The sequence below is a fragment of the Schistocerca gregaria genome, chromosome 7 (genome assembly GCF_023897955.1).
Source record: "Schistocerca gregaria isolate iqSchGreg1 chromosome 7, iqSchGreg1.2, whole genome shotgun sequence".
Classification (NCBI taxonomy): domain Eukaryota; kingdom Metazoa; phylum Arthropoda; class Insecta; order Orthoptera; family Acrididae; genus Schistocerca; species Schistocerca gregaria.
In genome coordinates, this window is record NC_064926.1 from 379,319,768 (window position 1) to 379,334,681 (window position 14,914).

The following is a 14,914-nucleotide window of genomic DNA, read 5'->3' on the forward strand; positions in this document are numbered from 1 at the left end:
TTCATTTTCTGCATTTGAAGGTGAAGAACAATGCAGCAAAAAAATGCTGAGTTGGTGAGGGCGTACAGCAACAATGCACCATCCTAAGAGCACAGGCTAGGTGGTGCAGATGCTTTCAGAGTTGTTAACCAAGTCTGGATGACAAAATATGAAGTGCCAGACCAACTTAATATGAAGAACAAGGAATTGCTAGGGAAGCAGAGGCCCCGGTGTTCAAAGATTGAGACAGCAGCAGAAATGTTGCAGCAGAACAAGACACATGACTGCTTTTGATGCCTGTCATCTCATATGAGTGCTGGGTGTATCACTGCAACCCCGAAGCAATGGACCAAAGCAAGTAGTGGAAACATGGATTCATCAGCACCCATAAGGTGAAGACACAACCATCACTTGGCAAGTTACTGATGCTGAGTGTGTTTTGTGATTGCCATGGAGTACTGTTAACACATTATGCTCATGAGGGAGAAACCATCACAGGAGCATACTACTGAAATGACCTGATGAAGTTACTGGAGGATGTCCACACGAAATGCCATGGGAAGCTGTCAAAGGACGTGCTTCCACTTCACAACAATACTCCAGCTCATTCTGCCTGAACACAGTCATACATGACGATTCTCTATCAAATTTTGTCTCACCTTCCACCCAGTGTCTGCTACCTCTTTCTTTGGTTGAAGGAACCATTGTATGACACATTTTCAGAAAGGCACCGAGGTAGTAATTGAGCTGAATCGTTTCCTGAATAACCAAAATGCCGAGTTCTAAAATGAGGTTTCTGCATTCTTGGGAAAAATGATTTTCATTTAAGGGTGAATATGCTGAGGACTAACACCATTGCCAAGTTTCATCATTGCAGATTGGTTTTTTGAGATGATAATTAAAGCTTTATAATTATCTCTTGTAGAAGATTTATTTTAACATCAAGACTTAATATATGAAGCTCCTGTTTATTGAAAAATTTTGTTGTTTGTTGTTGTTGTTGTTGTCTTCAGTCCTGAGACTGGTTTGATGCAGCTCTCCATGCTACTCTATCCTGTGCAAGCTTCTTCATCTCCCAGTATTTATTGCAACCTACATCCTTCTGAATCTGCTTAGTGCAATCGGTTGGTAGGACATGTCCTGAGGCATCAAGGGATCACAAATTTAGCATTGGAGGGCAGCGTGGAGGGTAAAAATCATAGACGGAGACCAAGAGATGAATACACTAAGCAGATTCAGAAGGATGTAGGTTGCAGTAGGTACTGGGAGATGAAGGAGCTTGCACAGGATAGAGTAGCATGGAGAGCTGCATCAAACCAGTCTCAGGACTGAAGACCACAACAACAACAACAATCCTTGGTGGAATACAAACAATGAAATGAGTCAAGATAGCTCTCCACCATGTGGTGTACAGATCCAGAAACAAGAAATGGAATAGATCCTACCTACACAATTCATAGAATTTGAGAGGGAGATCCAGACAACTGGGTCTTGTAAAGCAGGCACTGAAGTTGGCCATGTGCACTCTTCTATAATTCAGTTGCCAAACCTGTCCTTCGCCACAGCTTGACCATGAACACACGCATATGTAATCAGTTTCTTTAAATTACATACATAAGAATTGCCTTCAAACATATCCTCGGGTGTTAAAATCAACTGACTTCATACTTCCACTAGTCCCTGTCCAATACTTATTTGCAATATACAGTGCATGTTGTTAAGAAGTACTACACAGTGTTCCTTCGGACATGCATGCTAGTCCAAAGGAACAGGCACTGCAGCAAGTACTGCCACCACGAAAAACAGGAAATATATTCACAGTTTCGAATATAAACCACCTTCAGCTGGATAATGGAATGATGACAATGAAAATATGTGCTGGACTGGAACTTGAATCCAGGTTTCCCTCATCAGATGAGCAATTGCCTTAACCACGTTTGCTATGCTCGCACGACTCACAGCCAGACTCAAACTTCCATATATCATCATTTATGAGTCACAACCTGCAATCATATACATTATGTTCCCGTACAGGGGGAAGACATTTTAACTGAAGTATGCCTCTTCAAAGGAATGTTGCATAGTACTTGTTGATGACAAAGGCAATGCAAGATTGTATTTATTTGCGACATCAGGCTTGAGTTAAGTGTGAAATTTGGGTTTGAGACCCAGTATGGCACAAATTTTCATTGTCATCATTCCATTTTACAGTTTACGGTGGTCTGTTTTATCTACTGTGAATACATTTCATGCAATACTTATCTCTCCAAGTGGGTCCCTATCCTATTTATCCCCCCCCCCCCCCCTTCCAGCCCTCAGAGTCTTACTATAGACTATCCACCTGTACCTCAATCTCTCCACCCTATTTAGTTTCACTGCTGCCTTATCCACATTGTGGAGGAATGTCTACCACTCTTTCACTACCACCCCCCCCCCCCTCCCGCCAAATTCCTTCCTCCTCCTTAAACTTACACATACAACACATCACTACCTCCTCTCATTTCACCAGGTTGCAATTATTCCCATCACATTTTCCATGTTGACACCATGCACTGCACCCATAACACTTCATCCACTCTTCCCCTACCTATCTTCCTAGGTTACCCCAAATAGTGCCAAGGCCAGGAACAGGAAGTGTTTGGGACTAAATACCAATGGGAAAAGCAGATTACTATATCTGCTATTAATTAGTACATATATTACTTGAAGGTTGAGTGCTTGTTCTTATAATTTACTTTCTTTAATATCTTAAGCATTTGTTAAGCTAGTAACAATATTACATACCTGCTCAAGTACTTGTGTCAGATGCACATAAGCATCTAATGGAGACAACTTCATCTCCAGAATGAGTCGATCAATCTTATTCAGCACCAAGACTGGAACAATATTTTCGAGCCATGCTTGTCTCAACGCAACCTAAGAAAGAAAAATTTTGTTTGTGACAGCATCAAATCCCAGCATTTGTTGTGTTACTTAACCCATATTTCAAACAATTACACACTTATTGCCTTTTATCTATCAACAGAGCAAAGACTGTGTAACTTTACCTTTACCTCACAAAGGAAGTGCTTTACATATTGTTTTAGAGCAAATTTGGAAAATCAGTTCCAAAGCATGAAGGTGGGATACAAAAAAAGGAAAAATAGGCTACAGGAATAGATTATGAAGTCAAAAAAATAAACAGTTCTGATTTAAATTTCAGAACATCCTTGACAATAAGAAAGAGATGGACACTAAGTCAAAGATTAAAGTCAAACACAAAAGAAAAAGGTACAAAAGTAATACATAAAAAAATGAAACAACAGATCATCCACCCTTTTCAACATTAGTAACAAAGCACAGATTGATGGACAAGCCAAAAAATAACACTGGCATGAATGGTCATAAAACTGGAAGGAAAAATATAGTTTAAAGCCATCAAGTTTAAATGCACTAACTGAGCACAACAAAGAAATTAGTACAAATGGCAACTGCAAACAATACAATAATTCATAAAATGAATTTTTACTTTGCAGTGGGATGTGTACTGATTTGAAAACCCAAGTGCACCTCACAAGCCACCCAGTAGACACTGGTGTTCCCCAGGGAAGCGTTCTGGGACCTCTGCTGTTCCTGATCTATATAAATGACCTGGGTGACAATCTGAGCAGTTCTCTTAGATTGTTCACAGATGATGCTGTAATTTACCGTCTAGTAAGGTCATCCGAAGACCAGTATCAGTTGCAAAGCGATTTAGAAAAGATTGCTGTATGGTGTGTCAGGTGGCAGTTGACGCTAAATAACAAAAAGTGTGAGATGATCCACAAGAGTTCCAAAAGAAATCCATTGGAATTCGATTACTCGATAAATAGTACAATTCTCAAGGCTGTCAATTCAACTAAGTACCTGGCTGTTAAAATTACGAACAACTACAGTTGGAAGGACCACACAGATAATATTGTCGGGAAGGCGAGCCAGAGGTTGCGTTTCATTGGCAGGACACTTAGAAGATGCAACAAGTCCACTAAAAAGACAGCTTACACTACACTCGTTCGTCCTCTGTTAGAATATTGCTGCGCGGTGTGGGATCCTTACCAGGCGGGATTGATGGAGGACATCGAAAGGGTGCAAAAAGGGGCAGCTCGTTTTGTATTATCACGTTATAGGGGAGAGAGTGTGGCAGATATGATACATGAGTTGGGATGGAAGTCATTACAGCATAGACGTTTTTCGTCGTGACGACACCTTTTTACGAAATTTCAGTCACCAACTTTCTCTTCCGAATGCGAAAATATTTTGTTGAGCCCAACCTACATAGGTAGGAATGATCATCAAAATAAAATAAGAGAAATTAGAGCTCGAACAGAAAGGTTTACGTGTTCGTTTTTCCCGCTCGCTGTTCGGGAGTGGAATAGTAGAGAGATAGTATGATTGTGGTTCGATGAACCATCTGCCAAGCACTTAAATGTGAATTGCAGAGTAGTCATGTAGATGTAGATGTAGACCATGAAACACAAAGTCGCAGGTTTGAGTTGTGGTCAAGCACACAGTTTTAATATACCACAAAGTTTCAACAGATTAATAAAAATATAAATCACATTGTTAAAAGGGAAAAAAAGAAGAAAAAAAGTGAGTGAGTCAAATGGGGCAAAAAAGTAAACAGAAGTGTAGAGAGAGGTAGAGGTAGAGGTAGAGGTAGAGGTAGAGAGAGAGAGAGAGAGAGAGAGAGAGAGAGAGAGAGAGAGAGAGGTGACATGATAAGAAAGGTATATAAGCAGAGCAGAAATAATTGAGAAATCTTTCCAACAATGACATGGGTCACAAATAGGGAAACACACTGACATAAGTGACTTTGATAAAGGACAGGTTATTATAATATGTTATCTAGATCAAGCACATTAGAAATGGCAGAGCTAGTCAGCTGTTTGCAGGCTACTGTTATGGAAAGTGGTTGAAGGACGGTGAACCACAAGTAGACCATGAAGTGTTGGATCTCCATGCATCATCACAGCACACAGAGGTTGATGGTTTACCAGCTCTGTAGAGTAGGAAAAGAGCCAATTTGTGACAGATCTAATGAAGAGAACAAAGGTAATGCAGACAAGTGTTTTGGAGCACATCATTCAGAGTACATTGTAGAACATGATGCTCCTCAGCAGATTACCCATATGTGTTCTCATGTTGACCCAATGATATTATCAATTATGATTGCAGTGTGCACAATGTCATCAAGGCTGGAAAATGGATGAGTGGAAATGTATTGCCTGGTTGGGTGAATCACATTTCTTGTTACACTAGGTAAATGGCCATGTCTAGATACAGCATCATCCTGGCAAAAATCTGATCAAAACATGCACCGCACAATGGACACAAGTTGATGGGGGCAGTATCATGCTGTGAGGAACATTCACCTGGGCTTCTATGGGATCTGTAGTACTAACTGATGGCACCTTGACAGATATGGACTAGGTGAACATTACTGATTTCTTCCCCAATGGTGATGGCATCTTTCAGCAGGTTTACTGCCCATGTCAAAACACCAGAATGGTGCTATAATAGATTGAGAAGCATCATAATGAACTCACGCTGATGTCTTGGACAACAAATTCACTTAATCTGAAACCAACGGAACAGATCTGGGATGGTACTGGGCGTAAGGTCCGCATCCACAAACCACTGGCCGTAATTTACAGGAACAGCATGACCCACATGTAGACAGTAACTTCACATACCTCTGGGAACCAACTGATGAATGGTTAAAGCCATGACACATGGTTACATCCATGTCACATAGAATCGCTGCGGTATTGTGTTACAAAGGTGGACTAACACATTATTAAGCAAATGTTCATAATGTTTTGGATGATCTAGTGTATATCTGCAAACAAACAAAATGAAATAATGAGGCAAATATATTTATAAGAATAGAAGAGGAATGATAATGCAAGAAATAAATCAAAACAGAAAGGAGTGGAAGTCTGTGGATGTGAAACAACAGGTAAAAACTCCCTGCTGTAACGTTCAAAAACAGATATTTCAAGAGAGTCAGCGAGGTTCTGGAAGTTACAGACAGGAATGTGGAGTCAAGCTGACTCCAGTTCCATGGCCAGTGGAATTACATTTCTTGGTTGAGTAACTAGAGTGTGAACAGTCCAGTCAAGGCGGTCACACAGATTCTCAGTTGGGTTTAAGTCTGGGGAGTCTGGTGGTCAGGGGAGTATGGTAAACTCATCCTAGTACTTAGCAAACCATAAAAACAATCAACATGCTCCCCAAGTACAGAAGAATGTGTGTTGCTCCATTACCTCGCATGAACGAAAAAATGGCTGACATCGAAATAAGTGTCCAAGGACTAGAAAAGCAACTGAAATCACTCAACAGAGGAAAGTCCACTGAACCTGACGGGATACCAATTCAATTCTACACAGAGTAAACGAAAGAACTTGCCCCCCTTCTAACAGCGTGTACCGCAAATCTCTAGAGGAACAGAAGGTTCCAAATGATTGGAAAAGAGCACAGGTAGTTTCAGTTTTCAAGAAGGGTCATCGAGCAGATGCCCAAAACTATAGGCCCATATCTCTGACATCGATCTGTTGTAGAATTTTAGAACATGTTTTTTGCTCACGTATCATGTTATTTCTGGAAACCCAGAATCTACTCTGTAGGAATCAACATGGATTCCGGAAACAGTGATCATGTGAGCCCAAACTCGCTTTATTTGTTCATGAGACCCAGAAAATATTAGATACAGGTTCCCAGGTAGATGCCATTATCCTTGACTTCCGGAATGCGTTTGATACAGTTCCGCACTGTCGCCTGATAAACAAAGTAAGAGCCTACAGAATATCAGACCAGCTGTGTGGGTGGATTGAAGAGTTTTTAGCTTGAGTATTGCTCATCAGTGTGGGATCTGTACCAGGTTGGGTTGACAGAGGGGATAAAGAAGATCCAAAGAAGAGTGGTGCGTTTCGTCACAGGGTTATTTGGTAAGCGTGAAGGAGATATTTAGCAAACTTAAGTGGCAGACTCTGCAAGAGAGGCGCTCTGCATCACAGTGTAGCTTGCTGTCCAGGTTTCGCAAGGGTGCGTTTCTGGATGAGGTATCGAATATATTGCTTCCCCCTACTTATACCTCCCGAGGAGCCCACAAATGTAAAATCATAGAGATTCGAGCATGCACAGAGGGTTTTCGGCAATCGTTCTTCCCACGAACCATACACGACTGGAACAGGAAAGGCAGGTAATGACAATGGCACTTAAAGTGCCCTCCGCCATGCACCGTTGGGTGGCTTGTGGAGTATAAATGTAGATTTAGATGTAGATTATGTCTTCCAGAATTATGATATCATCCACAAATTCTGCCCAATCTGAACACTTCTGATAATTGTTGCACGGTATTTGCTCTCAGAAGTTTCATTTTGCACACGCCAATAATCATCTGTCCGATGGAGCATAGCCCTTGATTCATCCAAAAATGCCACCTGTTACCAATCAGCTGATCTCCAGTTGTGTTATTGACACACAAATTCCAACCTTCATCACTGATGAATAGCAGTCAGCATGGATGCATGAACGAGGCACACGCTGCAAAGGCCCTAATGCAGCAACAGTCACTAAATGGTCATTGAGGAGATACTGCTGGTAGGTCTTTGGTTTACCTTGGTGTTCAGTTGCTCAACAGTTGCACATCCATTCACCCATACACTTCTCCACAGCTGTCATTTGTCGTTGTCATTTACACATTAAATGTATTCGCAAATGCGAATATGGATAACCATCAGCTGTAGAATGGGATGATGACAATGAAAATTTGTGCCAGACCAGTACTCAAACCTGGATTTCCCACTTATCATGAGTGGTCACCTTACCATTTGGCTTACCAAAAGGTAAGGCGACTGCTCACAATAAGCAGGAAATCCAGGCTCGAGTCCTGGTCTGGCACAAATTTTCATTGTTTTCATACCATTCTAAAGCTGATGGTTAGCCATATTCGCAACTGCAAATACATTTAATGTATTTCATAATGGCTATAGTCACTGCAGTGCCTGTTCTTTTGGACATGAAGTGGTTCCACCCTTGGCCCGAAAGCCAATGATCATGCCCTTTTTGACAACGATAACGACTGCACTGTTGTCCGTGTCCCCTCCAGAACTGGTTCTCCATATTCACAATTGCAAATACATTAATGTATTTCATAATGGCTGCACTCGTTGCAGTACCTGTTACTTAGGACATGCAAGCATAATTCAGAATGTCACAGGCACTGCTATGTCGTACTTGTCATTTACGATCCATGGTGCACCACAGTTGTCTTGGCACTGGTTTTGGATTGCATCATTTTGCCACGCTTGGTATACTTTAACCAAGGCAGTATGCTAACAGTTAACAGACTTAGCTATTTGGGAAATGGTTCCATCCTTGGCCTGAAAGCCAACACTCATGCCCTTTTGGACATCAGATAAATCAGACAGTCTCTGCATTACAATGATGAGTGCACTGCCATCTGCATACCCTGGCACTGTTTATACACACTCCACTACTAATGCTGCCACCTGCCATTTGTGAGCGGTTACTGCACGCTGGCGTCATACATGGGTGCCAATCACTTTAACATGACTGTACAGTGCCTACATAATTTTCAATTATATCAACTAACTTATTGAAAATAAAGTAACATCAGAACTAAGAGTCTCAAAAATGAGAAGGAATTCTAGAAAATTATAAGCTATTTTTTAGTTTCTTTCACATGTACATGGGCTTGCATCATGACCACCAGAAGCAAACATTACAGCCAGATAAAAGTGCCCAATCACAGGCTGAACATACCTGCTACCAACAACAAATTTAAAACAGTTTGAGAGTCCACAGGTAAGCAACAGGAAGTTGTGTAAGCCGAGACAGAGAGTGAATTAAGGTCCTCAAGAGCAAAGTTATTAGTGCCCTTTCAAAAACAAAGTCTGTTTGAAGGTTGCTAAAATACTTCAGACTAAAAATGCCTAAAATATAATATCTCTTACCATTATCATCACTATCTCCCATTTTCATTCACATTCACCTACCCATTCATACCCTCTCATGAAGAAATTTGTAAATTAGTCAATGTTAAAAATGTGTTATTAAAACTATGTTTGAGTTATAGAACAAAAGTGAAGAGAAACAACGGAAAATGTTACTGACTGGTCACTTACAAAGAAACCAAATGAGCATGCACACCAGTACCACACCAAAACCTCTTTCTTTAAAGTTTAGAGAGCAAGTCAAACATCTCGCAAGTTGTACCACATTCATCTCATTGTTACCTAAAATGAAGGGGAAAACAGCTGGTAAAAGAACCTCTACCCTCTCGTCTAAATATAAAACACATTGAGTTAAAACATGGTGTACTGCAATTTGTACACCACAAGCACCAAACACTGTAGGGTCCCCCTGTCAGAATAGGAAGCCATGCATCATTGGACTTTGCTCTACCCAATGACAACTGAGGACTTCATGTCATATCAGATCATTTCATGGTTATAATCATGTCAGGGCCAGAAGGAGGGAAACCATTGCCTGGTAGCTGGTTTTACTGAGTGTCACTTTCTGGAACTCTTCTTCCCACCGATGCATGACCCTGTATCTCAACTCTGAGGATATAGTATGTAGGGTGCCAGTGCACTGATCTATCTGATTTAGAAGACACACTTCCTTGATTATCACATCTACTGATTTATTTCCCTGAATTTTGTTGTGCCTTGGCACCCAACAGAATGCCTCCTCTTTCCCAGCCTTTGCAGGCAGAGAAGTAAGTCTTGGATGTCTTGGTCATATCTGTCTGCTGGGTATTTTCATTGAATAGATTGAAGAGCACTTAGGCAGCTGGAATATATGACAAATTTTTCAGCAGGAATATGTCCCATCTGCACCACTACCCTCAAAATTGTATGCAACTCTGCACTCTGAATCAAAGACACTAAAGTTATTTTGTAAACAATTCTCTAGAACATGCCCATGAAAATAACCACTGAGCAGCCAAGACAATCCCCTTGCCTAGAGGAATCCATAACTACAGCTACATAGTTGAGGTGTTAGTTTAAAATTTCATTAAAAATTGAATTACAAACATAGGCAGGAGTGCTATTATTCCCATGCCATACCAAGTCTAAAACTATTCTGGACCTCTCAAAACCTGTGTGAATGTTAGTATTTGACCCACACCATGTGCCACAAGATATTGACAGTATCAATTGACTCCAAACCTGGGTGAATGTGCCACAAGATATTGCTTTGCACGGATCCCAACAGACCCCACTGTTCACAGATTATCTGCAATAACTGCTTCTATTGGAAAGCAAGTGGCAGTTTGGATTGTAGTGAATCTGGAACCTCACAGAACTTGTACTGACAAATTGCTGTAGGAGGACAGAGAGAGGAACAAAAGGGCTGCAAAATCATACACATGTATGAAACACTGCACAGGGCTCCTTATTGGTTCAGTTTTACCACTAAATGATTGATTGACTGACTGATTTTTTATTGGTCCAGCTTTAAAATACTGCTTAGGAGGACTGTTATAACTTCAAGTTGAACAAATATATTTCAAGGAAGATGCAATACACGAAACTCACAGATCAAGTAAACAGAGTAAGACATGTGTACACTTTAACAGTCAAATCATAACTGAGTCCAAGTCTAGCAACCACTGGCTGGCTGGCCGGCCGCTTAGGTGGCGCTGTTGCTGCATGGCTGGCAGACAGCGTCGCATGTAGAGGACGTGCATAACTGCGCGGTGGCACTTTGAAAGATCGGCGAGTCACAACAGGGACAACATTCTCCTGCTCAAATCTGTCAGACATAACTTCCCTAATGTGGTATATATAAAAAAAATTGTGATAGGGTGGACAGTAAAAGCAGCTAGCATTCCATGGAGCTGTCTGAGAATTTTTGCTTCCATGTATTAGGCTGGTGCATTCATTCATTGTGTTTCTGTCTTCTATGTGGGTATTCTGGTTGCTATGAGTTTATTTATCAATTAGCATTTTTTATTTGTAGTTCACTGTTGCTATTTGAGTTTACATATTGTCAATTTGTCATTTGGAGACAATGGAGCTGTGGACACTAGAAAACAAATTGCTAAGTGGAGACATTGGAACATTTCCAACATACTTATATTCTTCTGTTTGAGTTCAATAGAGGAGGCACAGCAGGGGTGGCCACCAGAAACACTTGTGCCATGTGGTGTGGATAACATCACTGGACAAAGCATGGCACAAAAATGGTTTTCTCATTTTAAGGAGGATTGTGTTGACATTAATGACTCTCCACATTCAGGATGACCTTCGGGGTTTGATGAAGATTGTTTAAACACATTTATCCACAATGATCCTCATCAGCATACTCAATAACTAGCAAATCTGATGCACTGTGCAACCATTGTGCAACATTTGCATGCATTGGAGAAGGTTCAAAAATTAGGTGCATGGGTACCATACGCTCTAAGTCAAAATCACAGTACTGGCGGTGGTCATATGTGTATCTTTGCCTGCTTGTCATCAATCTGCTCATGAAAAACACTAATCGTTCCTATCCTGTGTCATTACTGGGATGAGAAATGATCTCTTTACGCTAACTTAAGAAATAGAAAGGCATGGTTGAGCCCAAACAAAGCAGCAATCCCTCTCATAAGAGCTGCAAGAGATAGTATTATGCATATGGTGAAACAGAAATGGTGTGGTGCACTACAAATTGCTTCCCCAAGGTGAGCCCATCACTGCTGACATTTATTGTCAACAACTAAGATGTCTTGCAGATACAATCCGAGAACAACGACCAGGAAGACTGAATGAAGTGATGCTTATCCTTGATAACGCTCATTCTTATTCTTCTGGACTGACAAAAAGTGCTATACAGAAGATGGGTTGGAAAGTCATTCCACAACCACCTTATCCAACTGACCTTGCACTTCACATTTTCACCATTTTGGCTCTCTATTGAACAAACTTCAAAGAACTTCCTTTCCAGGTGAAAATGTGCTTCTAACATGGCTTGATGAGTTCTTTGCCTCAAACTACATGATTTCTACAGTCACAGAATCGAAAAGTTATCCCAGTGTTGGCAGACTCTTGTAAACAGTGAAGAAGAATATGTTATTGAAAACTAAAGTCTCTGTTACGTGTCTCTGTTGTGGTTATTAAACTTATGGAAAATGCTGTGAACTTATGCACCTACCTAATAGTATGATATGGTTTGTTTATTTTAAAAAAAAAGAAAACTTGCTAGCTTTGGGACTATTCCTACACACACGCACGCACGCACACACACACACACACACACACACACACACACACACACACACACACACACACACATGCCTATGTCCCTACATGGTACCGGCTGGACAGACAATGCCAGTGCTGAATTTTGGTAGGTGGAGTAGGTTGTGGTGGGGGCAGTTTTGGATGGGATGGGTAGAGGGTGAGAGAGGTGGGAGACTGGCACAGTGACTGAGGGTTGGTGGCTAACGGCTCAGAGAGAGGCAGCTGATTTTCTGACTAGAAATGCACGAGGGAGGGGTTGCAGGTACACAGATTAGGCATCCGAGCATGACTGTCTCAGCAGTCCTGTACATCAATATATATTTCCATTACCAATAGTTTATCTTTATTCGTTTAAAACTGAATAACAAAGTTGTTTTCTATAAATCATTCACAGGGCTGTTCAGCCTTCATCTGGGATGTTCCAATTATGGTTGAGTTTAGGACTTTAATTAGTATGTTTGCATTACCAAGTAACATTAAAGTCATGGGAAATTTCTTGGAAGTTACTGAGAGTTCAAGTACTTGTTTTAAGAACAGGAGTGGACCTCTGATTAGACAATTTTATGTTCAGCCATCCTGTGTTTAGCCTCACTTTTGTGATGCAGATTGCCGATGTAATTGTTTTTTCTTCTCTCTCTGTCTTTTTAAGGTAAGATTCTGCCAATGCAAGAGAGATGCCTTCAATCCATAAATAGTGCAGTTTACTCTACGATTTTATAGTCAACGTAATCAAAGCCTTTGACAAAGTCACAAAGCACATCATATGCCTTGAGTCACAGATGTATTACAAAGATAGTTAAACAGGAAATGTGTGTTTCAGCTCTGCTCCAGTTGCCACAGTTTCTTCTCTGACAAATTTAATTATTATTCAATTTATATTCTTCTGTAAGAATGCCATTCTACTAAATTAGTCTTGAAACACAAAGAAGTAAGACAATGTGCCATTTACATCCTAACAGCAATGGTAATTATGTGTATGTTGCAACAGGTAGAAAGATACCGATCTGACTAAAGTCTTACAAATAATAGAAGTTAACATCTACAGAAATGATGTGATATAAAATAATTATGACTAAAATAATTTTTATACCCTTGTTTGAGGACAAACTCCCTCAACTACATCAACAACAACTATAGCTCCATCACATAACCGAACAGCTGTTGACACCTCCAGGGAAAAATCTACATGGCCAGGTGAGTCAATCAAATTCACAAGAAACTCTTCTTTACCTAGAAAAATAAATTTTGCTCAAATTTAAAATGATTCATTACAGAGAAAATGAGTTCAAGACAATCTGAACAACACAATATTAACATTAGTAAGTTATGAGCACAAATTATAAGAAAACTGACAAATAAGTCACAAGAATTCCATTGTATACAAAGATTAAAGCATCAGTATACAGGAAATACAAATATAGGAAAATGCAATGAACCACCTACTTTCATTTGCAGCTTCATTTGAATATTATTCAATATATGGATTTTAGTAACACTGAACATAAGCATATTATCATACACCATACTGAAACAGATGGTTGATACTCCAATACTGGCTATTGATTACAAATATTATTAAATGGGAAATGTGTACGTTGCTATTGAAGCATATGGCACATCACCAGTCACAGTTATGTTTGAAAATTCTTGATGAAAAGGTATTATAGCAGCTTAACATGCACTTAGCCATCAGTTAAATCCAAAGATGTAGTACAAGAAATATTGACATCAGATGACAAGAATAACAACACAAACTCATTTGTGACAAGCAACAAAGTCAGCCATTGCTGAACACTGCTTGGGACATGATAATTTCATAAGCTATGAAGAGATGAGAATCCTGGCCCAGATGCCCAGGTACTGGGGCAGCAGAGTGAGGAAGTCTATCGAGATTCGACTGACCGAGAGTCTTACCAATCGGGACACAGACTACTGGCTCAGTTAAGTGTGGTATCCTGCACTACATCTATTAAAAACAATGGAATGTCCCAGGACAACCCAAATGGGAACAGATTGCACACAGAATGTGAATAGTTGGCTTGGACCAAAAACAGAAGACTCAAGGGCGGCACCTATGGGCACAGACAGAAACTGGGATGTCAGATGGTTCAGACATCCGATTGCAGCTCCTGGATGAGAGGACCTCAGATGGAATGGGAAGGAAGAAGCTACAAATTACAGACATGTTGCATCGACGACTGGTCTCAGGTAGCACCTGACGAACGCAAAAGTCAAGTCAGTGAAATATCATGCAAGGAAGATGATGATATCTTACTGTATACCCAACAATTCAAGAATGACAAAAAATTTAAAGCACCTAGAAGACATGGTCAGATGCCAATGAAACTTCATACACATACACACCACTGGCAGATATGTAAATGATTAGAGCTGCAATTTTCTTTGACAGGTAGAATGGCCACCACATTGCATTAGTGTTGTTTATGTTTAGTGATTTTACCAAGCCTACTAGGGTATAGAATGACTGTGAACAGAGTCAGATATTGAGAGACCACTGAAAAGGACACAGAGATGCCACCTTCTCATGTGAGACAGAGTTATCAACATCTGATAGAGGCTAAAAGGGGCCCTGTTGCAAGTCTCAAATTAGCCAGTTGGTTGAATTGTGCAACATTCAGTTTTTTTTGGGAATTTGGATG

General features: G+C 40.4%; 1 protein-coding gene across 3 annotated transcripts in view; it reads right to left on the bottom strand.

The window, feature by feature from the left end:
- LOC126281785 (elongation factor-like GTPase 1) overlaps positions 1 to 14,914 on the bottom strand; it is a 579,301-nt gene that overhangs the window by 536,416 nt on the left and 27,971 nt on the right. For all 3 annotated transcript variants that reach the window (XM_049980992.1, XM_049980993.1, XM_049980991.1), the window contains 2 exons: positions 13,345 to 13,484; positions 2,764 to 2,895 (listed from right to left, as the gene is read on the bottom strand). In XM_049980992.1, coding sequence (XP_049836949.1) covers positions 2,764 to 2,895; positions 13,345 to 13,484 — 272 coding nt within the window. The remainder of the gene's footprint in view (positions 1 to 2,763; positions 2,896 to 13,344; positions 13,485 to 14,914) is intronic.